Source organism: Uloborus diversus, chromosome 9, assembly GCF_026930045.1.
Source record: "Uloborus diversus isolate 005 chromosome 9, Udiv.v.3.1, whole genome shotgun sequence".
Taxonomy (NCBI): Eukaryota; Metazoa; Arthropoda; class Arachnida; order Araneae; family Uloboridae; genus Uloborus; species Uloborus diversus.
Window position 1 is genome coordinate 145,660,958 of NC_072739.1, and position 24,557 is coordinate 145,685,514.

Consider the following 24,557-nt stretch of genomic DNA (forward strand, 5'->3'; position numbering starts at 1 on the left):
AGGTCTACTGGACATGAATTCAACGAAGGCGACAAGGTTTGGTTATGGAATCCCATCCGACGGAAAGGTCTTTCACCCAAATTGCAGTCGCATTGGGATGGACCCTACAAAGTCCAGAACCGACTAAATGACGTCGTAGTGAGGATCCAAAAATCACCTAATGCAAAACCTAGGGTTGTACATTATGATCGGTTAGCCCCATACTATGGCCATAGTTCATGAGTATTACGTAAACAACCATGGTTGATAACATAAAAGTTGTAGATAATTTTTTTTTGCTTTTAATGTTTAGTAATATTTCTTGTTATTATTGTGTTTTCTGTATCTGTTAGTTATTAATTAATGTGTATATTTGTAAACTTGTGATAGAAGTTTGGCACCCTTTCTGGGGATTGTACTGCCCGGGACGTGCAGTCCTTAGGAAGGGGGCAATGTTACAAATTCTGTAAATAGTAATTATTGTAGTAACGTAACCTGTAAATAGTTTCCCGTAATGAATATACAACCCCTTAACATATGGCTAAAGTATACAACCCCTTATTCTTTTTTTTCTTATTTCATTCACTGATTTTATCAATGGAAGTGTAGTTGTAAAACGGTCTACGCATTTCTGGAAGCAGAAAGAATGTTGTGGAAAATTCTTCGATGTTTATAAAAGCCGTTAGCGATGGATAAAGGGAGGAGTTTCGATTGATATTTCGAACTGATAGCATTTTGCTCTGTTTATAGCGAGGCATTTCGCTGTGTTGTTTTCGTATTTGGAAGTAAATACGTGTGTAAACGTTGAGTTTACGGTGTTGTGTGATAATTGCTGATGAATAATTTAGCAGTTGTTAACGGTTTCTCCTGTACATAGTGTAAATAAATTTCCTGTGTTTTTATCAAGAACTGTGTCTTCATTTCAAGAAAGTGGAAGTCGCACCGAATCCGTTACAATTTGATACTACTGCATGCGATGCCTGTGATTAAACATCCTTGAAAATTAAATTGCTTTTGTGCATTGAGCCACTTGAAATATTTTCTGTTGAATGTGATGCCTCAATAAATGATCTTCAGAAAATAAAATAGTATGAAAAGTATACGGATGCGGGAAGTAATAAATAAAAGCTACTTGACATAGTTATTCAGAGGGGTATAATGGGAGGTAGGCCACTGCGACCTCCCAAAAATTTCCTTATTCAGCAAATTTTGTCAGACTCTTCGGCCAAATTTGGAGTTCCATTCGGCAAATTGAGAATTTTCGCCCTAACAAAAATTTAAGTTCGGGGCGTCCCTGAAGTTAGTAGCTATCTCTGATACGGGAATGTAAAATTTCTTGGTTTAATAATTTTTTTTATTTATTTATTTATTTATTTTTTGAACTTTTTTTTTTATTTTCTCCTGGCTTTCTTTTTCTTACACACCTGCATTAACGGTACTTTTTTTCTCTCATGATGCAAAGGAGTGCGTCTTTTTCGCAGAACTTTTTGAGGGAACTTTTTTTGGCACTGTCATGTGAACTAGAAGTTCTCAAAATAAGGCACATTGCCAAATTTTTTTCAGTTTAAGGCTTAGATTGTGTTCATAAAATTTTAGGAAATGTTTTCGGAAAGTTAAAAGCATTAACTTGAATGGCATAGATCAATGCATACATTGATGTAGCTCTAATCACAAAAAGAGATAAACACGAGGAAAAAAAACTTTTGGATTAAGTACTAATTTTCACATTGATTTATGAAATAAACTGTATATATATATATTTAAAACTAAATATTAGTGGAAATACATATTCTCAGCTTTATTTCAGTATCTTTCTTTTGCGTCAAATGTATTTCGGTCTATCTTCAAGTGTTACATGAGTTTTTACATAATAATTTCATAAATTTTAAATTCATTTATTTTCTTTCAGATGTGACTTGAAATTCAAAGCTCCTTGTGTTCCTTTCATCCCAGGAATAGCAATTACAGTTAATATTTATCTTATCTTCAAACTATCAGTTTTAACACTCCTTCGTTTTCTATTCTGGATGGCAGTGGGTAAGTTTTGTTGTGACTATTAATCATTTATTTAAAATTTCTCGTCCAGTTGTTATTGTTCATTCATCTGTATGTACAGTCTAAGGCTCCTGTATATACGAGCCGGCACATTAGCTTAAGATCAGCCATTTTGGATCGGAGCGCATGTTTGAGTGGTTGTCTTTTCTAGCGAATTATCGCGATTGGTGATTGCTCACTGCGGGCGATTGTTAGCTGCACACGTGAATTGTTTATTAAATAATATAATATTTACGGCAAATTTGGCGAAACACGAAACTTTGCTGTGGTAACCCTAGCTCCGCAACAATGAAAAATCCGATCCAAAATGGCTAAACTTAAGCTGATGCGTCGGCCTATAGCGGCTCTAGTACAAATACAAAAGTGACGACCAGCAACAGGCTCTGGGTCCAGCTAGAATGGTCCTAGTCAATTTACAATCCACAGTGAAGATCAATGGCCCTCTTAAAACTATCTACTCCCTTGCGCATTACCACCTCTTCCGGTAAGCTGTTCCAATGTTCCACTACCCTGCTGAAATAAATACAGTTGATTTCGCTTGTAACGAGCGTGAAGGGACCGCGATATTTGCTCGTTATAACCGAATGCTCGTAAAAACAGGGTTCGTGAAAAAAATAATAAAAATTCGAACACATTTTCTTTGTGTGATTTTTATTTCTGTATCAAAGAAGTTTGATAATATGCTTTGAACTGGTCTTATTGTCTCTTTTGTGCTTGACTGTTTTTCGGGAAATGCTTATGTCTCGAAAGCCATTGTCATTTGCACATCAAAAGCCATTGACTATGTTGAGCGTGGTTCAGCTTGAAATTCTTCACATTTGTCATTATCGTTATCGCCTTCATAATTGTTTTCATCAGCTTTAGTTTGAATTAAAGTGTCTCAGAAGTGATTATGTTGGCAGCAACTTCTCTAGAAATATTTTTAAAATGCTTCTCAACTCCACAAATGAAAGAAAATTGCAGTAATCACCAGGGCCTGATTACTGAATAGGCCAGCTAGGCCGTGGCCTAGGCCCCCTGCTCTTTCGGGCCCCCAAATGGCTAAAATTGCTTTACCTAACGAAAAAAACGGTAATGTTTGATTACAGGGGCCCTTGAAAAAGGGTTTGGCCTAGGACCCCTCGACGTCTTAATCGGGCCCTGGTATAATCACTTTTCTCAAGATTTTTGGCTCATCACTAACTTTCGGTTGACTTTGGAAAATTAAAAGAATTTTTCCAAGAAAGGATAAACTCAGATGGAAGTGAATAGGAATTTTATGAATCACAAAATATTGCCCACTTTAAGCGGGGTTTGCTCATTAAAAGCGAGTTATGCTCTCATAGACTTAATATTGTACCAACCAAAAAATTCTAATTTTTCTCGTTAAATCAGGGCTCGTTATAAGCGAGTTCGACTATAAACAAGTAGTATTCCTTTCGTCCTGAATCAGTCACTACATTTGAATACTTTTGAAAGGATAATCGATACTGAGTTCTTTTTAAGATTTTGTTTGAACATTTTTTTAGAAATTTTAGGGTGTTATGCCATCAACTAACGACATTTACTAACCAAGCATTCCAAGCAAAGCAGTTTCAATAATACAGAGTTCGCACATTCTTAAGCCATGCCCCATTTTGTAAAGACTTTTCCCACCAGTAATCTCACGAAACTACTAACCATTAAGGAGCTGTGAATTCATCAGAAAGCAACCTCTGGCATTTCTTGCATTCTGGCACTAGAGTTTAAGATTCATTTCATTTACAGCAGTGATAACTTCCACCAGCTAAAGAATCGTGAATTCGTCAGAATGCGACTTAGTCTTTCTGGAATACTGGTGCTAGTCTTTACAAAATGAGGCGCGGCTTAAGAGTAGATAAAACTCAGAATACTTGACACAAAATGGTGCTAGTTTAAAGTTAATTTCCTTTAAAGCGGCATTGACTTCCACAAAGTTTACGTTCGACGACCTCGACCGGTATCGACCGGTCGGTTGATCACGTGACAGCAATGACGTCAGCTAATGCTAAAGCATTGGAGGTGACGTCATTATTTTAACCGGTGAGCTACCTGTCGCTCATCGAACACAACCAAAGTAATCTCATGAAACTAGCTAAGTGAGCCATGAGTTCATCAAAGAGTAATTTCTGGCATACTGGTTAGTCCTTTCAAAATGGGGCGTGGTGTAAGGGTGGGTAAACCTGGACGCTTGAAACTAATTTGGTGCTGGTTTAAGGTTCATTTCATTAACAGCGCTGATGACTTCCACCAGCTAATGAATTGTGAATTCATCAGAACGCAACTTGGTCTTTCTGGCATACTGCTGCTTACAAAATGAGGCGAGGCTTAAGGGTAGGCAAACTCTGGATACTTCACACAAAATGATGCTAGTTTAAGGTTTATTTCCTGCAAAGCGTCAATGACTTCCACAAAGTGACCTTATGAAACTACCAACTAACTAATGAACCTGGAATTCATCAGAAAGAAACCTGGTCTTTCTGCCATACTGGTGCTTGAGTTCTAAGAAAATGGGGCGTGGCTCAAGAGCGGGTTAACTCTGAATGCTTGAAACTAATTTGATGCTAGTTTAAGGTTCATTCATTTTAAAGCGGTGAAGTTAATGCTCGATCAGCTGTCAAGATACCTAAACATGTGTCAACTTCACAACGCTCACTTACTCAGTACTTACTTGACAAGTCCTCGTATACGGCCTCCAAGTTGCTACTCAACTAATTTTTTAAAAAATTTAGAGAAAACAATCAAATGCAGCTTGTATTACTGATCATGGACAAGTGTCAACGAAATTGCGCTTTTTAAGGCAGACCTTCCGCCTTTGTCTCTGAGAAAGAAGCAAATTTGGCAACTTACATTGCCAAGCTTAAGAGTTTTAAGCCCTATAACAGAGCATCAAACTTTAGACGAATAACCAGAGGCTGAAAAAGGATAGATTTCTTGGTACAATGAACGCAAGGTTGGGAGGACATAAGTTAAGCCCTGCCCTCCTTCCAATTTATTAACTCACATGTCTTGGTAATGTAACTTTTATTAAACCCTAATAAAGAGTTTTACAAGCACAATGAACAATCAGAGTTGCCAGCGCCAGTTGGCTCTCGAAGACTATACGAATACTCCTTCAGCAGCCCTAATCATCTACCCTAGAAATAAATCAGAATCATCTAACCTAGAAGCAAATCAGAATCCTCTACCCTAGAAGCAAATCAGACCTAAGGAAGGCAACGGCAATTCCAGATAAGAAACCCGGACCACAGACCAGCCTTTCGTTCTGATTTAATTGCTATAAGAGAGACTTTGAGTCTTTGGTTGACTCTGGCACAAGTGATGCATGAATATCGACGGATAGCAACCGCTCAATTCCTTACCTGAAGAATTGATCGTGTACCATTGATAAAAATTAGGGTAAGATATCACTTCTAAACTGACTTCTTTGGCCTAGGTCAGCCCAGTGTGCTTGTAGTATGGAATATACCTTGTGCGCTTATGGAAACGAGATTTCTGATCTGCTTGTAAGCGAACATTTTACCAACTTTTCCTTCAAATTATAAGCTTCTGAGTTTCACTCTCTGCATGGTACGCCGCTATTTGCCATGGATTGTCTCTATACAGTTCTGCCCCCCATTTTCTCAAACGACTTTTCCTAGACTTAGAACTGGCCAATTAAAAACTTTGAATGGAAATGAAAAGTCGATTATTGTCATTGCCCAGTCACCACGTCTCCCTCTCATGTTATTCACTGTATTTGTGCCTATGTAAGGCAACTGCCGAATGAGAAAGACTGTTTCGTACTGTAAGAATATTCCGAAATGTAACAGATTATTTCCAGGAAACGTTGCAGAAATTCAAGTTTTTCCACCAGTTTTCTGTGGAAAACAAGTGTATTTTATTAAACGTTTCCTGAATCATTACAAGTTTTAGGAATGCATGCTTCTCACAGGTGTGAAAAATATTTTTAGCTACCAGTGTGGGGATATATTCATATTCTTTATTAGGTGCTTCGCCTTCAGTTCAGTTACGGCCTTTCTAGATTGACTGGGCCCCACGCCCCGAAGGAGGGTGAAATCTATTCCTTGGATAGTTGGTAATGCGTGTAGCCAAATTAGCTGTTCAGAACCTGGGTATAAGCTTTGGCCATATTTGCTGTAGAAGCTGTTCTGGTAAATAGGGAAGATGCCAAGAGTACTCTATAATCATGTCTAAATGTTCTTGGAAGGTTCTTGATTAATTCCAGAACAATGACTGGCTTTTACTGGAGAGGTTTCTGAATTCTGCAGAATGGGTTCCAGGCTAATTTTAGGAAGGCTTCTGACTTTTAGTGGGAAACTTTCATGTTTCTGCAAGAAATTTAATTGGCAGAAATTAGACATAATAGCTGCCCATTATTTCCCAGAAACGTCGATCCCTCATATTTGTTTTTACATTGTGGGACTTGTTGATACGGCATGATGTTTTAACTTAATTTAGGGTCCTAAACCAAGGGAATAAGGCACAACAACTTCACAAGTTTAAGAGATTGCATGCTAATGAATCGTTAAAATATGACAGTTTTATGGAAAAAAATATCTTAACTGTAAAAATTACTACATATTTCTTCATTTTTTCAGGTCTTTTCATGTACTTCCGCTATGGAATCAAAAATAGCTCCTTGGAGTTGCATGAAGATCGACCTGTAGAGTTGAAGATTCCAGAAGATAGAATGAACAACTTATACCCACAAGAGAATCAGTATGTGGCAGCACCAGGAAACCAGTATGCAGCCGTTGACGACAACCAGTACATGGAAAGTGATCCTTACGGTGCCCCGGTTGATCCGTTTTACAGTACAGCCCCGCCCACTCGATCAGCATTTGTAGAGCAACCAGATCCATTGGCGGAAGACCCGTGGGCCAAATATAATTAGCTCTCTGAAAAATGTGCTAATTAATCTAGTGTTTCTTTCTTGGTTTCCGTTTGAGGGCATGTCTATGTATTTCACAAGGCCTTGATGATCAGTGAAATGCCTCGACATAAAACCCTGGTTCCGGAAAAGAAAAATTATTATCATACATCGACAAGACTGTTAATGAGCAAAATACATGTGGCATGATGCCACATTTTGCAGTTGTGTAACTCGTTAATATACATAAATCTATATTTGTAAACTACGTGAAGAGAAATTTCCGGCCCCGTAGGGTGTTGCAAGGATTTAAGTTCATCTGTTTGCAGCATTTTGCTGATTAGCTTAAGTTTCTCTCACAGTGTGTAGGACTGAGTAAAGCTCCTGTGTAAGAAACAAGCTCATTAGACATTTTGTTGTCCTATATTAGCTTGTTAAGACTGGTATATAAGTTTGGCTAATTATGGTTTCAGCTCATAAAAATTTTTTTAACAAAATACATATATGTATGTATTTAACATACGGTAATATATGTACAAAAACAGGTGCCATAGGGCTTCTTATTCAGTGGTTTGTCATTTTTTTGCCAAAACTCATATTGTTTTTCTTCTATACGTAGCTCTTTTTTTATTTGGTTGTGAGCATATAATAATAGATTATAATTTTATTTCTACAGTATGAAAAATTTACTAATACTACCATCAAATTTCAACCAGCGTAGCTGTTTGCAGGCAACAAAATGGGGAAATCAATCAGCCTGGTTTCTATAGGAACTCTAGGGCTGGATATGATTGAAAAAATTACTTCTGTTACTAATTCAATATTATTCATTAAATGGCTATAAAACATTGTCCTTTGGACGAACTTGACACATTACTTTCGTAATGTGAAGATACAATACGAAAAAGTCAGATCTAAATTCAAAAGTCGGATCTTTTTATTTTTTGATAAGATCTTTTATTCAAAACTTAGATCTTTCTGCTAATAAGGTCTTTTATCAAAACTTATGCTACTGTCTTAATATAAGTTTTTCAAGTCATCAGATATTTCCCTCAAATATGCTAGATCTTTATATTTAAAGATAAAACTTTACATTAAAATTTAGGTCTTTATGTACCAAAACTCGATATTTCTGCTCAGAGAAACTTTTTATTATGTAACTTAAGTACATTATAAGGAAATTAAGGAGTGTTTTAATGTTGGTTTGATCAAAAGCAATATTTTCATTAATATAACTTTTAAAGGAAGTAAACATGTAAATTACAATTGGCATCCAAATGTAACTATTATTTGAGAACTAAGCAAGATTTCAACTGTAACAAACTCTTTTCATCCCTCTGAATACAGAACATGTTTTATCAATAGTTCCATTGTTTCTGATTTATTAATGTCAGCCTCATTTATTGGAAGAAATATTCTTTCATACCTTCTTGTCTCTATCAACAAAAGAAGAATTGTGAGTGAACTTAAAGTTTTCTAACTGCAAACATATTTCACTCTATAATAGATTTTTCAAATAATGTAATGAGGAATAAAGTGGAATGAAAGGAAAACTAGTAAAAGAATGGCTCAGATGTTTCTCAATATTTTTGAACGGTATAGGAATTTAAGAAACTGAATCAGTTTTGGATGTTTGAAAGTAAAATATTGCATCTGAACAAAAAATTTGGAATTATTGCATTCAGTGTTACATGTAAAAATTTACAATGCTCAACAAAATTAGGCGAGCAAGCGAAAAAGTGACCATTATTGTCTCTCCTAGTTTTTTGGACAGTGTATCACTATTTAATCAAAAGAGATAACTAGTAAAGTAAGTGAATACTACAAAGTTATATGGCTATCAGATTTTAAAAAATCAGGTTATGAATTATGGTTAACACTGATAATTATGTACATACCGGTAATGTATACATTAGTTATTCTCTAATTATTTAAGAGTTTGTTGATGAAAGATAATAATTACACAATTTACAAAAGTATGTTTGGATACCAAATGTCTCTAAATGGCAAGGCCTGATAAACACACAGGCCGACTAGGCCTGGGCCTCCGAATTTTTCGAAAACATATGCATAGCATTAAAAACTAATGCATTTTTTAAAAATAACAAAAAATCCTCTTTTAAATAAATGTCAAGCATTATTTTAACATTATTTTACGTTGACTGGATGTGATAGAATAGAGAGGGGACCTCCAAAGCATTGTGGGCTTTGGGCCTCATTTTCAGTTAGTCGGGCCCTGCTAGATGGCAGATTTTTGCGTATACAATTGTCATTTTTTTCGCACAAGTACCCAACAAAAATCTTTGACTGCCTACTATTTATGTGATATCTTGTCTTTACTGCTGGAAAATTTTTGTAGTTTGTGATTGAGTGATTTTGTGATGCGTGGTTGGACAGCATACAAATGTGTAACTATTGGCTTACAGGTAGCAAAATGATTTTTAAAGGGATAAAAAACAGCGTACGAATGTACTAATTTCCAGTGAAGCTGTCATTTTTCAAGTAAATTTGTGCCATTAGCTGTTTTTCATCGCTTCAAAATAGGAACAAAATAACCATTTACAAAATGATTAATGCATAAAATAGCTCTGTTATAAGCTATTATTTATAATATGTTAGAGCTATTATCTGATTGTACTGTGTGTAATTTTCACTGATCAAAATGATTGTAGCAATTTCTAATGAAAAACCATAATATCTCACATCTTCGACAGTTTTAGTTTGATTTTTTATCATGTATGAAACAATGAAATTGACAACGTTTTAATTTTTCGTCCGTACAAACACAACTAAGAAAAAATATTCAACGAAGTAGAAAAAACTACGGAGTATGAAATTAATGAAAAAGGAACTAAAAAAAAGTAAATGATTGTGGATTAATGCTTAGTCTGGTTAATTGAAACAAGTAACTAAATAAAATTATGAAAAATTTCTTTGCTTTGTACTATGAACAAATAAAATGAATAAACACCAAATAAAAAATAAAATGATAAAGCCCAAATTGTTTACATTCATTTGTGCTGTTTATTCAATTTGATTCTTTATAAACAAAAACTAATTTGTAAGAGGAATTTACCACTACGTTTATGATTCAAAAACTAATATTATAATTATAATCAAAGGAGTTTTCGTTAGTCTTATACTTTTGTCTTTTTCATCGACCCACAAGCATTCGAGAGAAAAAATGATTTACAGAGCATTTATTTGCAAAATTCGATTATTTATCAGTTCATCTCTTCATGTTTGGACTGAATGCAAACTGATCAGTTCAGAACGTTTCGTCAAGTTGATGTTTTAAAAATCAACGTTGAATCAGAAGCAGAACGTGCACAGAAATTTTGGGGTCTGTCACAAATGACTTTTTCGGCCCCTCTCCATATTGTTTACTCTTATATTTCACGCCTAGTTATAAAAATATTGGTCCCCTTCAGGCTTGGGCCAGCAGGTGTCCCTTCTCTCCCCCCCCCCTTCCCTCCCTGTGCACACCCCTGATCAGAAGTACCATATGCTCCTCTTAAACTTAAAAAGAAAATGAATATCCAATAGTAAATTTCCTTTTAAAAAACATGCAAGGTCATTTTCTCCATGTATAACTAACTTTTAACCAGTTTGGAAAAAATTTCAGTTCATTATACAGCTCTTTTAACAAAATCCACTAGACCTGTTTCTAATTACAAAATGTTATGGATGTTATTGCATGATTCAATGTTAGTAATAAATTAAGGGATTACTGAAGAGAATCACTTAGAAAATCAAACGTAGAATTAAATAAAAAGGTTTAATTATGAATAACATTTTATGTGGCTGTAGTATTAGAAAAACGTGATTATTTAATATTATATAATAATTTTGCCAGATATTGTATTCTTATCAAAAACAAAATATAATTTATGATTCAGTTGTTACAAAATATATTAAATTGTTAAAACATGTCCTTAAATTGTTTTATTACTTATAATGACATTTTTCATTACAGTTAATAGATATATCTAAATGTAAATTATTTTTATAAACTTAGATCTCCTGAGGGGATGTCACGTTTATTGTTATAACTTTGAAACTACTTTGAAAATGGAACAAAAATGATTGTAAATGGAAAATTAAATGTAACATACGACGTCTATATGTTTTAAGCTTCAAATACAATGTGTAATCATGTGTCTTATAAAGCATTGTTGTTCCACAAAGATTTTCTCATCAGAAAATTTTCAACCTTTCTAAAACCACCTATAGGCGTAAATATGACATGAAACTAATAGTTTATTTTTGTAAGCTATTAAATTTCATGTAAATCCATTTTTATCTTTTTTTCAGAGCAATTTTGAAAAAATTATTACTAATTTTCCATACCCCTAAAAATATGAATTCTTTTTTATGCTTTTAGGAATAAATGGCATTATTACTATATGCAAGAAAAAAGGAATCGGCGATCTAAAGTGAGTGGGTTAAAGACTCGCCAGTAGAACTCAAGCTAAACTGCAAAATATTAACAAAAACAATATTAATTTAATTTCATTAATTTATTTGTAAAACTAAAATATTTCAAAATTGCTCATTTTTTTTTCAATAATAACTAACACATGATGTTTGATATAAAAATAATTGAAGTTAAATACTTGCTAAAAATATTACTTTCATTGAAGATTTAAAACTTTCGGTTAAAATAATTATCTTAATTCTTATGTAATTGTAATTACTTCCAGATAACTAGCAAAATCTATTTTCACAAGTTTTGAACAATTTGTAACTGTACTAAATACACAATTCATTAGCAAACTTATGCAACATGTTGCACATGTTATCTAACGTGTAGATCTGTGTGATATTTTTGCAATATATTTCAGACACTTCATTATGGATATTTTACAAATGTATCAAGTGTTGTGTGTGTGGTCGTTTTCAGCAACAATGCTGCGAGTGTCAGTGTGTTAAGCTTAAATCATATCTTATTTGTAGAAGAATTATTTATGTGGTCATGTGATCTTTTACTGCTCAGCATGCTTTATTAAACATGTTATTTATAAGTGATATTCTCTACCGATTCATCTTTTTAGAATCGATGTTTTTATTGTACGGTTCTGACCTTTATATGTCCACTACCCACGTGACACTAAATGCCTATTTGACTCAAAAAGTGGCAGTAATAAAAAGTCAAGTCTCTGTAACAATGACCTCCAGCGCCCATTTAACAACGGCGTTGCTATGGTCGTATTACGGGGTAAGCACTTGTACACGCACTAAAAATTGTTGCAGCTTAAAAATCAAATTTTCCTTGATAACAGTTCAAATCTTATAGATGGTAGAATAAAAAAGATAATTTTGACTGTGTTTGTGCGGTATGTTTAAAACGGCAATGCGATAGGCATTCAGTATTACGGAGGTAGCGATACGTCTTTGTGTATGTAGATATGTACATGTATTATTTTCTGCCATGAACTTTCAAGGAATAGGAATGCAATTTAATTGACATCATGCATCACTTGCCAAAATTAAGGGAAAAAGAATTCATCATTTGAGAACAGGCATGTATGGACATGTGCATTTGCCAACCGGCCCATGTTTCATGTCAGTGACTCCCTTGAAGCACAAGGCATGTATATAACCATCCCTCTCCCTCATTGCAACTAAATGTTTAAATGGTTTCTGTTTGGGATGCCATTTTGTCCTTGTAATAGTTCTTTGGGGTCATTCTGCCTTGTACCTATATTAAAAATATGAACCCCACCCGTTACGTACCACCGGCGGATTCACCATGTCCTAAGTTTTATCATATATCAATTATCCACTCTTTTGATTTTTAAAACTCTGAAATCAACAAAGTACAATGAACAGATTCAAAATCAAAACAGAGAGCAAAACAACTAATATCAAATGATAGCAATAGCCAAAAGTTGGTGTTTTGGGACATGCCTTTTTTGCTTAAAAAAATTTGCATTTATCTTTGTATCACGAATGTGCAAAAATATTCTTGATGTGTCTCCTTGTAGTTGTTCTTTGGGGTCATTCTGCCTTGTACCTACATTAAAAATACGAACCCCACCCATTACCTACCACCGGCGGATTCACCATGTCCTAAGTTCTGTCATGTATAAATTATCCACTCTTTCGATTTTTAAAACTTTGAAATCAACAAAGTACAATGAACAGATTCAAAAGCAAAACAGAGAGCAAAACAACTAATATCAAATGATAGCAATAGCCAAAAGTTGGGTTTTTGGGACATGCCTTTTTTGCTTAAAAAAAATCTGCATTTATCTTCGTATCACGAATGTGCAAAAATATTCTTATCATTTGCAAAGAAAATATTTAAAACAAAATGTAACCCTAACTTATTCGTTATTTCTTTTCTTCATTTGCATACACCATAAGATTTAGAGCTCTGTTAATTCTAACTTTTCGCTGTTTCTTTTTCTAATAAGAAAAATTATCCTAATTGACAGAGGATTTCTCAACACAGTCAGGGCCAAATTAAGGCACGGGCACAGGCCCAGAGCACCATAACTGTAGATTAAGTTTCAAGAAATTAGTTTCATACTGTACTAAAGCAAGGTGTGAATAATAAATGAAGAAAAAAGTCACTTTCAAATTTTAAGAGGATAATTTTAAGGAGGCACGAAAGCATTTTGTGCCCAGTGTCCTTAAAAATCATAATGTAGCCTTGTACACAGTGTTAGCATGTTTTGGGAAAGGGACATTAACAGAGACACTTCCAAATTTTGAAATCACTAATAACATTTAATATAAAATATATATCGCATAATCAACCATGGATTATATATTTAAGAATAAACATTGTAAATAAACATTTTCCCGTTTCATTGAAACATTGTTCTTTTATAAGTATTAGTTAAGTTCTATTACTTTACCTAAATTAAATGATTATTAAATGAAATTCGTTTTAATCTATAACAACCAATCAGTAATATTGATCCTTATTGTACAATACAAGTATAGCTATTAAGTTATGTGTAATTAGTCTGGCATATATTTATTTATTGAAGTAAGGGAGAGATAAAATATTTTACAGAAAAACTGAAGTATAACTATGAATTTGTTAATTTTATGCATGTATTAGAACATTAAAATATGTATTAAGAGAAAAAAACGCACATAAAAAAGTTAGTAATAACTTTGATGCGTGAAATTTCTATAAAAGCACATTTTTTGGATTTTCAGCACTAAATACTAAAACGAACTTAATACATGTGCTTTCATTAAATTTTAATGTTTCCTTTGCTTTTTAAAGCAAAACACATTACTTGACAATGTTGCATATCTTTTTATTTAGTTTTTGCACTAAAGGAACATTTCTTATGTTTAAGAAAATATACTATTGCACATTTGCATACACCATGGGGGCTTCATTCTGAAGACTGTATCATTGTAATTTGGGAGATTGAGGTTCTGTAGTATTTGGGAAAGAGGAAGCACTATTACATATACACTAACTTGCACAAGAAATAAGAACACTAACTAGCACAAGAAATAAGAAGAAAAAAAAATGGTGTAAAAAAAACTGATGAATGTCCGACTACTTTAGCATTTAGTATACAGTTGCATTTAATATGAGAGTAATATTGTCAGGGATCAGTCAGATGCTATTTATTTGAAGAGTTTTAGATCTGCTGTAGATGCTACTATATCCAGGGCCAATTAAAGGTATGGGGAGGCGCTAGGTTAAACAGTTTTTCGGCACCACTTGTAGTCAATCCTTTTTATTTTACCTTTGGCTAAAACAATTTTAACCGTTAGGCAGGGGTAGAAGTGACCGACTTTTAACATATAGGACATTTTCCACAAAAAATATAGGACAAATATAGGACACATTATATGAATAATTTTGCTATGAAAAAAGAAATAATACATATCATATATTATTTATTCTTATCAATGATTTTGTTTCAAAAAAAAACCCCTCAAAAACGAAATTATACCTTACATCTAAAACAACTTCCCTGTAGTTGAAAGAATAATTTTTGAAAAAAACAGTGCACTTTATAGACTAAATAACTAAACAAAATTTGAACAAAGATAATTTTTATTTTTTCTTCCTCATTTATGACCCAAGCACTAATTCCACTGTTCTTTCTTTTTATATCTTTAGACTGAACCCTTTACCACTTGTATTAAGAACAAACAGAGCTTGAGAAGGATCCTTCAGAGGTTTTTCAGAGTTTTCTTTATGCTTGAATGTTTTAGCATGCTGCCTCAATTGCGAAAATCCACTATTGCTTATGGGTACTGAACAGTTGCAAAAATTGCAAAAAGTGGTAAAATCATCTTTTCCTTTAGTGCACCATGCACCAAAATTTGCAGAATTAATGTCCTCGTGGTTCAACAACTCCACACGAAATTTTATTAAGCAATGCGATTTCGCCATTATAATTTCACATATTACAACAAACTACATTTTAGCATCATAAGGAACTAACATTCCACGATCCCAAAATTCCACAAAAAGAAAAGATAGCAATAAGAAAATCAGAACATTCCGATCAGAAAATGCACTGAATGCAAAAATATACCAATGAAAACAAAAACCCATGATGGAAAACAAAACAAACGGCTGTTGCCAAACGCAAAATTCTAGTCACACTGCTGTAGCCTATGACAGAAGGTGCCTGTTGCAGAATTTAGTTAGTTGAGTTTTTTAATTTGAAATTCGTTTGGGCACGTACTTTCAGCGAAAAATCCGATGTCAAAAAATTTATTTACTGTTCTTTTTAAAATATATATAGGGTAAAAACGGGAATATAGGAAATATAGGACATTTTTGAAAAATATAGGAAATATAGGACGATTTTGAAGCTTTTTTTTTAAATATAGGAAATATAGGATATATAGGACTACTTCGACCCCTGCGTTAGGAGGCCCCTAAAATGTGGGGGCTCTAAACCAAGTCCTAGTTGACTAATTCAGTAATCAGGCCCTGGAAGTTAACTACATATTCAAAATTTCAAAATAACTTAATTGATTTTTTTGGGTGTAAACATTTGGGAACATATTTCAATGAAAAGTCCGAGTCATTTCAAAATGTTATAATAAAAAAATGCATATTATATTGAATGCTTGTTTTAGCCAACATTTAAATTTTGAAAGAATGGTTAAATTCTCATCGAAAAGATAAAAGTGCAGTTCAATAATAGAGATGAAACAACTCTAAAAGGACTTTTGTGTTTTCATCCCAAAATTTTTGTTGTATCAAAAAATCATTCATTCAATTTTCTTTTCAATAGATCATTTAAAACATTAATTTTTAAGTAATAATTCATCAAGATAATGTACGGCTGAAAGTTTGTATGTTGCCTGTTTTTTTAAAAGATGAGTGAAAATTTGTACACCTTTTTAGGTAACAAAATAAAATTACTGATAATAAGCAAAAAAATAACAAAATTTTCGACTAAACAAGAAAATAAATTAGAAAAATGTGGAGGTCTTTTTTTTATCACTATTTTCAATTAGTATGTATTTGATGCCCTGTAGAATACAGAAAAATAATTGATTAATAGTAGAGATTATTTGAATAAGAATAAATAGTAGAGATTGTTTGAAAATTTTACATGACGGTACGGGAAAACAAATTTCAAAACGTTCTGTTGAGAGCAAATCTGGAAAAACAAGTTGTTCGAAATACCCTTGCAAAAACATCCTTTTGAACTGTACGAGTTTCCAAGTATTTAATTAACTTATTCAATTTGGTTTAAAGGGGATCTACTTAGTAAGTACATGCTGATACAAAATAAACACTTGATTGTTCCCAGAGTGCTTAACCTAATAAATTTTACTACATCTCCATCTCGATTGCATGTATTATTATGCCAGTCATCAAATAAAAGAAAATAAGTTGTGATTCCTTCAAGTACCCCTTCTTTTTTACAGTAGCATGAAGAAATGTTTACAGCTGGTAATTTTTTTAATGTAAATTGGTAGAATGGAGGCAACTGTTAACGCGGGTAGTATGAAGGTAAAAGTTAACTTTAAAAATTGCAAGGCGAAAACTAAATATGTTTAGTAATCCTCCTATATGTTTAGTAGCTCCAGGGCCAGATTTGGAAGTGTGGAGACCCCGGGACAATGAAGGAGTGGAGGCCCCATCCCAGGGTTCGAAAAGATCATCATATTTTCGAAAATATCCGATACTTTGATATGTATCCGAATATGTTGATATATATGTATATATCCGATATTTTTGATCTGTGAAAGTTAGGATCAGGGCCAGATTTAAGGGAGGGCAGACAGGACTACTGCCCCGGGGTCTCCACAATAAAATTTTTACAAAATATCTTAACTTTCACGGGTCGAAAATATCGGATATATATATATATATATATATATATATATGTATATATATCAAAATATTCGGATATATACATATCAAGTATCGGATATTTTCGAAAATATGATGATCTTTTCGAACCCTGATTAGGGCCTCCACTCCTTCGTTGCCCTGGGGACTCCACACTTCCAAATCCGGCTCGGTTAGGATATTTCGTTAAAATTTTATTGTGGGGGCCCCTTTGTTGTGGAGGCCCAGGGGCAGTAGCCCCGCCTGCCCTCCCCTCCGACCCTGAGTAGCTCCAACAGCATTAATTACCATTTGGGTGAAACTGGGTTTTCAAACTGTCTCCTTATGAAGATATTAACAGGTTTACCATTATACTTCTTTGAGGTGAAGCACATTTTATTGATCTCTCTAGTGCCTTTGGTTATAAACCTTCTCCTATATGCTACATATCAAATTTTTCAATGTGTGATTGTCGTAATTTTTACGGTGCCAAGATATGCACAACATAGGAATGAATTTGTGAGAAAGTGCAATCAACTTCATTATTTTTCAGCTTCCATAATTATGGTATGTCTTTTACAGCACTTTTCTGTTAACTGTGCACCAATCATATTGGTCTAAATAACTGTACCTTGAATAACAACAACCAATGTCAGATTTTAACCAAACTAAATTATCAAATTTAGGCAAAATATGACATTTGTTATCCTTGTTCCACGGTGCAGAATCAAATTTGGTTCAAAAGTGACATTTGTTGCAGTTGTTACAAGGTACAGAATTAAGTTTGGTTCATAAGTGACATTGGTTGTACATATTACAAGTTATGAAGCAGAATTTGGCTAAAAAGTGAAACTGGGTGTAGCTGTTCAAATGCGCAGAATTAAATTTGATCAAAAAGTGACATTGGTTTTAGTTGTTACTCCGTACAGAATTGAACTTGGTCAAAATCTGTTGGTTGTTGTTATCCCAAGAGACATATCGTTGCCTCAGAGCAACAGTAGGATATCTCACTATTATTCCTGGAATTAGATGTCATACTGTTGCTCTGAGGCGACAATATGTAAAGAGTAAAATGAAGGCTAAATTAACAATTAATTCCTCACTATATCAGCCCATGTTTCTACATGTCAAAAAATAATTGCTAAGTCAACAACTGACAATAATGACATTTGTGATAATTTGTCATGATTTTCATTCTGGCTTTTTTTTGCTTTGATAGGGGATTAAAATTACTCATTGTGACTTGTGCTCCAATTTCTTTCTATGGTAAATGTTAACAGTAAGGAGTTAATGGGCAATGTATTTTTTATTTTTTATTTATTATTTTTTTTTTTTAGCTAAATTCAGAATTAAAAAATTCAGCGCAACAGAACAGCCAGATGAGACATCATAACAGCTCTGAAAATAATTTGCTAGTATGGGCTAAAAAATGTATTACTTATGCTTTTAAGCTATCAACTTTTTTTCCAGATAAGATTTTATATTGTACTTTTTTAGCAGAAATTAAATGGTTTCTAATAACTGACTGTTTGTTGCACTACAACGAATAGTACCCAATTAACAGAAAAATGGTTGTACTTTTCAGATTATATTTCATTCTATTCCTGATTCAAAAATTAATTCATCTGACATTTTGACACATTACAAAACATTCATAAATATATATAAATATATATCACAATAGTTTCATGTTTAAAACAGTGCTATTTTTTATCGAAAATATTCTTGTCTGTTTTAGTTGGACAAAATATATTTTTGAAAGTCACTAAATCTAACAAGTGCATATGTATAACTAAAAGACTACTTTGCTTTTTCATGATAAAGCCTTCAAGCGCCCTAATACTACAGATTTCAAAACGAAGTACAACTGTTTTCGTTAAAGGTACCAATTGTTTAATTTAATTGGTGGAAAATAGTCTAGCATACAAGATATGAAAAGATATTTTTAAATAAATACAGGAATCTACCAAAATTTACCTAAAAGTTTTTTTTTTTTTCATCTCACTAAAATAAACAATCGGAATTATTTTTTTTTTTTTTTTACACTTTAAAGTAGTTTTGAAGCATTAACCTGTTTTAAATATAATATTTTAAATGCTGAAAAACGGTATCAACAATGTATTAAAACTGTACTTACATGTTTCATTTAATTGGAAAGGCCTATCATTATATAATTATGACTTAATTATTTTACTTAGAACTAACTGCTTTATTAAAATAATACTCAATTGCTTTAACACAATAAATCAAAGGTAGAACTTTTTGCACGATTTCATAACTTCCAAACAGAAATTAAAAAAAAAAAAGTAAAATAGTTTTCATTCTGTTTTATACAAACTCCTTGAGTCATTGTGCTGTTGATTGAACATTTATTGCACAAAATGAACAAAATTATAGAAAAATAATAAAAGTGTTGAACCTTCTCGCTGCTGAAATATTTGGTATTGAACATTGTCGTTATTCTTTCTTGCGCTTGGCTTTTGCTGTCCCAGAGCAGCTGTAGCAAGACACACTGCAACCGCTTACTGTCTGTGAGCTGCTGTAGCAGCAAAAAGATTAACTGCGCCATTTTAATACCTACCAAAAGTGTATATTCAAACAATAATTCTTAGTTCTAGGGGTAGCATTAATGTTGTACCACTTTAAATGCTTTAAAGTTTTCAAATTTAAAGTACCTGCATGTCAGAGTTTTGAAATATTTCATTATTTTTATATCAATCGAAAGTAAACTTGAAAAATGTTTCAACAAAGCACAACAAAGGGCTGTCCACAAATGAAGTCACGCATTGAGGAACAGATGGGTTCGTGAAATTGACAAGGGAGTGTTAGAGGGTGTGACATCACGCATTTTTTTACAAGAATATGTTTATGAAAAATAGCGTGACATGTGACAAAGGGGGTAGAGGGTCAAAAATGTTGATAAAAAATGACATCATTTATAGAATTCAGCCCTTAAAGTCAAAAAATTATTTTTACAATTCTATCAGGGGAAAAAAACATGGATCTTTTCACTTGTTCTGACTTTTTTTTTTTTTTTTTGTGCCTTTGGTTTCTTTCCTCTATGCAACTTTAAAGCAATAAATCTATGTGCTTAAAATATTTTAAGCTCAGTTTGTGATGTATTCATGGAAAAAATATGAGGTAACTTGATATTTTTTGAATGTTATTTAACATTAAATGGCAATGTAGAAAAGTTTAAGATGTAAATTAGAAATGGATTTTTAAATAAACTGCAAGTACGTATCAGTCAGTGTCTTGGTGTAAAAATGTAATGTGTTTAGTGCTATTATACTTCTAATATCTTCTAAAACTTTCACACATTGGGAATAGAACTTTGATCCTAGTTGAAAGTCGGTTGAAAATTATAATGTTTGAAATATAAATAAAAGCATAATATTCAAAATGCTGCATTTATTGAAAAGGTTATTGTTGAAAGAGTCAAGCTTTGTAACATTTTAGTAAAATACATAGCAGAACACTTTGTTAATCACTTAAGTATCACAAACATAATTTCAAAATAAAGTTGAAATTTTAGAATCATATTGAAAACATGAGTAGCATTGATCAAACAAATTGGACCTTTCTTTGCAAAATTGTACAGTATTAAATCTTTCAAATGTCTACATTGGTTATTGCTAAATTCTTATATCAATGCTGAAAAAAAAAGTCTTTATAATTGCATGTCCTGCCTTATAATCTGCATTTTTGCAGGCAATTATTTGTACGTAGTCATTCCCGTTGTTTAATGTACAGTAAATGTTCTTTTATGGATGAATGTATTACAACCAGTGGCGTACCTAGCATGGGTGACACCCGGGGCAGCAATTTGTGGTGTCAACTGCCCTCCCCCAAATTTCTTTCAAATTTATAGTTTTAGAAACACGTTTCAGCTTCACATTTATCAAAAACTTGCAATTCCACTTTGAGTGTCACCCCCCAGACGTGTGACACCCAGGGCTGGCTGCCCCCTATAGTGACGCCACTGATTATAACATTTATACGTTTCTGTTTCATTCCAGGATTTTAATGTATTTATGTGATTTTAATCACAAGTTCTTCAGTGATGGGCCTATAACAGATGCAACACAGAATCAAATGTGACATTTTTTGCAATGATTATTCACACTGCCCTAACATAATTTACTTAGATGGTACTTCCACTGTAGTTAATTAGTGGTTACATTAGGTCGAAAATTTTGTCCTCGTTAATGCTTGCTACATTTAAATACATTTGTACTAAATATTAAAACTGGTAATTTTATTACTTTATTTAAACATTTTTCAGATTTAATATGCTGAGCTATTGCTGCAATAAAAAATTCAATGGCTGAATAATGGCTGAGTAAGAATTAAATACAAGGATGTTATTAAATGCATTAAAAATACTTTTACAAGCAAATAATAATTATAAAAAAAAACGAATGGAGACAAATTAAATACTATCAATGATTTAATGATAGCAAAAACAAATTAAAAAAATTGAATAAATGCATTCTGGAAATAAAAATAAAATGAGCAGTTTAAAGATAGCAATTGGGAAAAAATAGCTTTTAACTTTCAGAAGAATAGAAATATTTTCAGGATGCACAAAAATTGGAATCTCAAAGTCAGAGAACCATTTTTGGCCTTGCACGTGTTTGATATAGGGATGGTTCCAAAACAATTCATTTTTCTTTTATACAAGTATGAAATGATAAAACTTCTTTTTCACTACAATATATCTATTTAAAAGTTATTCCCCCCTCCCCCCTCTAAACTTTTGATCTAAAAAACCAGAAAGCCTTTATAAAAGTGGATACCCGCAACAACGCAGAAAGCAACTTTCATGCCTGTTTAAGGATGGAAGAAATGGTCAGTAAATGTTGTTGATTGATAGCATAGCACTCATGAAATTTCTGGAAAATATTTAACTGAAATCATAAAATGATCAGTAGCAATAATTAGTACAAAAGTATTCAAACATAGCAGCAATTTTGGGCCTGAAGGACTATTCAAACAGTTCAGTGTTGATGCATAAGTACATACGTGTTAGATACCATAAGTTTTATACAAGTTTAATTAATTGGAAGGAGAAACTGAGAAAAATCTTGAACCTCACCTAGTGTTGAAAATAATTCCTCGACTTGCACAAAAATTTTCTGGACAAACAACTTTCAACTTTATTTTTAAATGTGCTGAATTTTCTTTTCAGTCTTATAAATTTCACTGCAAAAAATTATGGAATATTAGATATTCTGAAACCTCATTGTGAAAAAGCAAAACGAAGTTATAACAGAATAACTTGATTTTGTCAATACAAACTTTCAGAAAATACATTGTTACTATAACATGTAGTTCATACACATGATAGGGTAGTTATTTTTATATTAAAAATACCAAATATTAGTTTTTGATCTCCTTTTTTCAAAGATATAAGTACAAGTAAATGAAAAGAGGGCAGTTTTTGCATTTTACTACTTCAATTCCCTTTAGAGTATAAAAATAATTTGAAATAAATTATTTCTTGAGTAACCATTAAATAATGAAATATTTCCCACTTAAATTTTATCGCCCAAATTAATTTATTAAAAAAACAACAGCTAAGACATGCTTTTAAACGTTCATTAACATCTAGCAAAGTTTATAAAACATTTTGAGTGCATATGTTTGTTCAATTTTAAATATATCGAAATTTCTATAGGGATTCAATTGTAAAGTAATAAAGTTGTCTACATAGAGAACAATCCGAGAAAATACATATTTGTCTATTTAAGCTAATATAAGTTATCACCCATATATTTAATTATCATTGACCGGTCTGAATATAAGAATTTTGGAAATTCGACTGGCTTACAAGACTAATACCTTGTAATGAAATGCCTGAAATTTTACTTTGTATGCCCATCACTGATTGTGACACATGAACCAATGGTAAATGGTAAAAAGCAAAAGCAGAGCTTGAAATAACTCTTTGTGAAGCAAATACTAAAGGTTTTATTTTTTTGAAAACACGTGCTCTTAAATTTCACTGCCTGTCTTTGTTGATTCAACTGAAGGGTCTAGGGGAAATCACTTTATGCAAAATATGATTTTAAAAAGTTTTTTCGAAAATATGAAAAAAAAAAACAATAATCAAGGAAAATAATTCAAATTGTAAAGAACATACTACAGCAGAGATCATCATCAGTGCAAGAGCACTCAACAGACAACCGCAAAGTCGTGAGTAAACATCTCACTCACATTAGATCCCTTACAACTTTGCTGTTAGAGTGTTCTTGCACTAATGAAGAGGCTCAACTGTAGCTTTGAAATAGCCTTCATTCGTGCAAGAGCACTCTATACACAATAGCACAGTTGTGAGTGAACGTCTCTTCTTCACTCAAAACTTTGCTGTTGGAGTACTCTTGCACTGATGAAAGGGCGCAACTGTAGTTTTGAAAATAGCCTTCATCAGTGCGAGAGTATTCAGCACACAGCAGTGAAACTGTAAGTGAACATATCACTCACTACTTAGTTGTAGAAGCTCTCTTCCACTGATGAAAATGTTCAAATGTAGCTTTGAAATGGCTGTCTGCAAAGTTTTTCTTCTCAATTTGAGTTTTAATTACCTTGTTTATTGGTTTTAGAGGAAATAAAAGTTTCTTCAGGAAAGTGACCAACTCATACCAATTAGTGACACACTTCAGGAATTTTGACAATATGCTCTTATATGAATACTGCGAAAACTGGTGTCAATAAATTAGCCAACAAAAGGCACTGTTGTTGAGTAAGCACAAAATTATTTATGAATTTATTTCCATACACTGCCAAGCTTTCACCTAGGCTCTTCAATTGTTCTTAATTAAGGAGTTTATGAAACATGGCCTTGGGATGACCAGATCATAAACAACAAGACAGAGAATCTGCCTTTATTTCTCTTCTTCCTTCTTTAAAATCTAACTTAGCAATGATTAAATTTTTTCCTTTGAAATCTGTTTGAATATCAAAAGTTGCACTAAGCCTATGTGATTGTTACACACCAATGCTGACCAAGTAGTTTTCATTGAGAAATTTTTAATGCACTTTAAAAAACTTCAGTTAATAGTTTCAAGATCGTACGTTATTATTTAACCATTTGTTCTGTATGATCACAAAACAGTTGTATCAGCTCATCCCCAAGATATCAATTTTGAGCAATTACAAAGTTTTGGAAAATATAGCTTGTACATGTTAATAGATTTTTTTGCATGTCATTCGTTTACTCATTCTGTAATAATATATTTACATTTATACAATTGTGATTGTACCTGCTGCATGTTTGAAAACAGTTTTTAGGAAATCACTTAACTTTGGCTTTGTGAAATTTATTTAATATATTTCACAAACCATTTCCATGGTTGTGATATTTTT

The 24,557-nt window shown here is 32.7% G+C and overlaps 2 protein-coding genes across 3 annotated transcripts in view; one reads left to right on the forward strand and one right to left on the reverse strand.

Annotated features, from left to right (window-relative positions):
- LOC129230549 (probable cationic amino acid transporter) overlaps positions 1-6,928 on the forward strand; it is a 110,071-nt gene extending 103,143 nt beyond the window's left edge. The window contains exons 10-11 of the mRNA XM_054864953.1: positions 1,889-2,016; positions 6,633-6,928. Coding sequence (XP_054720928.1) covers positions 1,889-2,016; positions 6,633-6,928 — 424 coding nt within the window. The remainder of the gene's footprint in view (positions 1-1,888; positions 2,017-6,632) is intronic.
- A 15,251-nt stretch (positions 6,929-22,179) lies between these two features.
- The window catches only part of LOC129229365 (ARL14 effector protein-like), a 46,545-nt gene continuing 44,167 nt past the window's right edge, over positions 22,180-24,557 (reverse strand). For both annotated transcript variants that reach the window (XM_054863656.1, XM_054863655.1), the window contains exon 5: positions 22,180-22,394. In XM_054863656.1, coding sequence (XP_054719631.1) covers positions 22,355-22,394 — 40 coding nt within the window. In that variant the 3' untranslated portion in view covers positions 22,180-22,354. The remainder of the gene's footprint in view (positions 22,395-24,557) is intronic.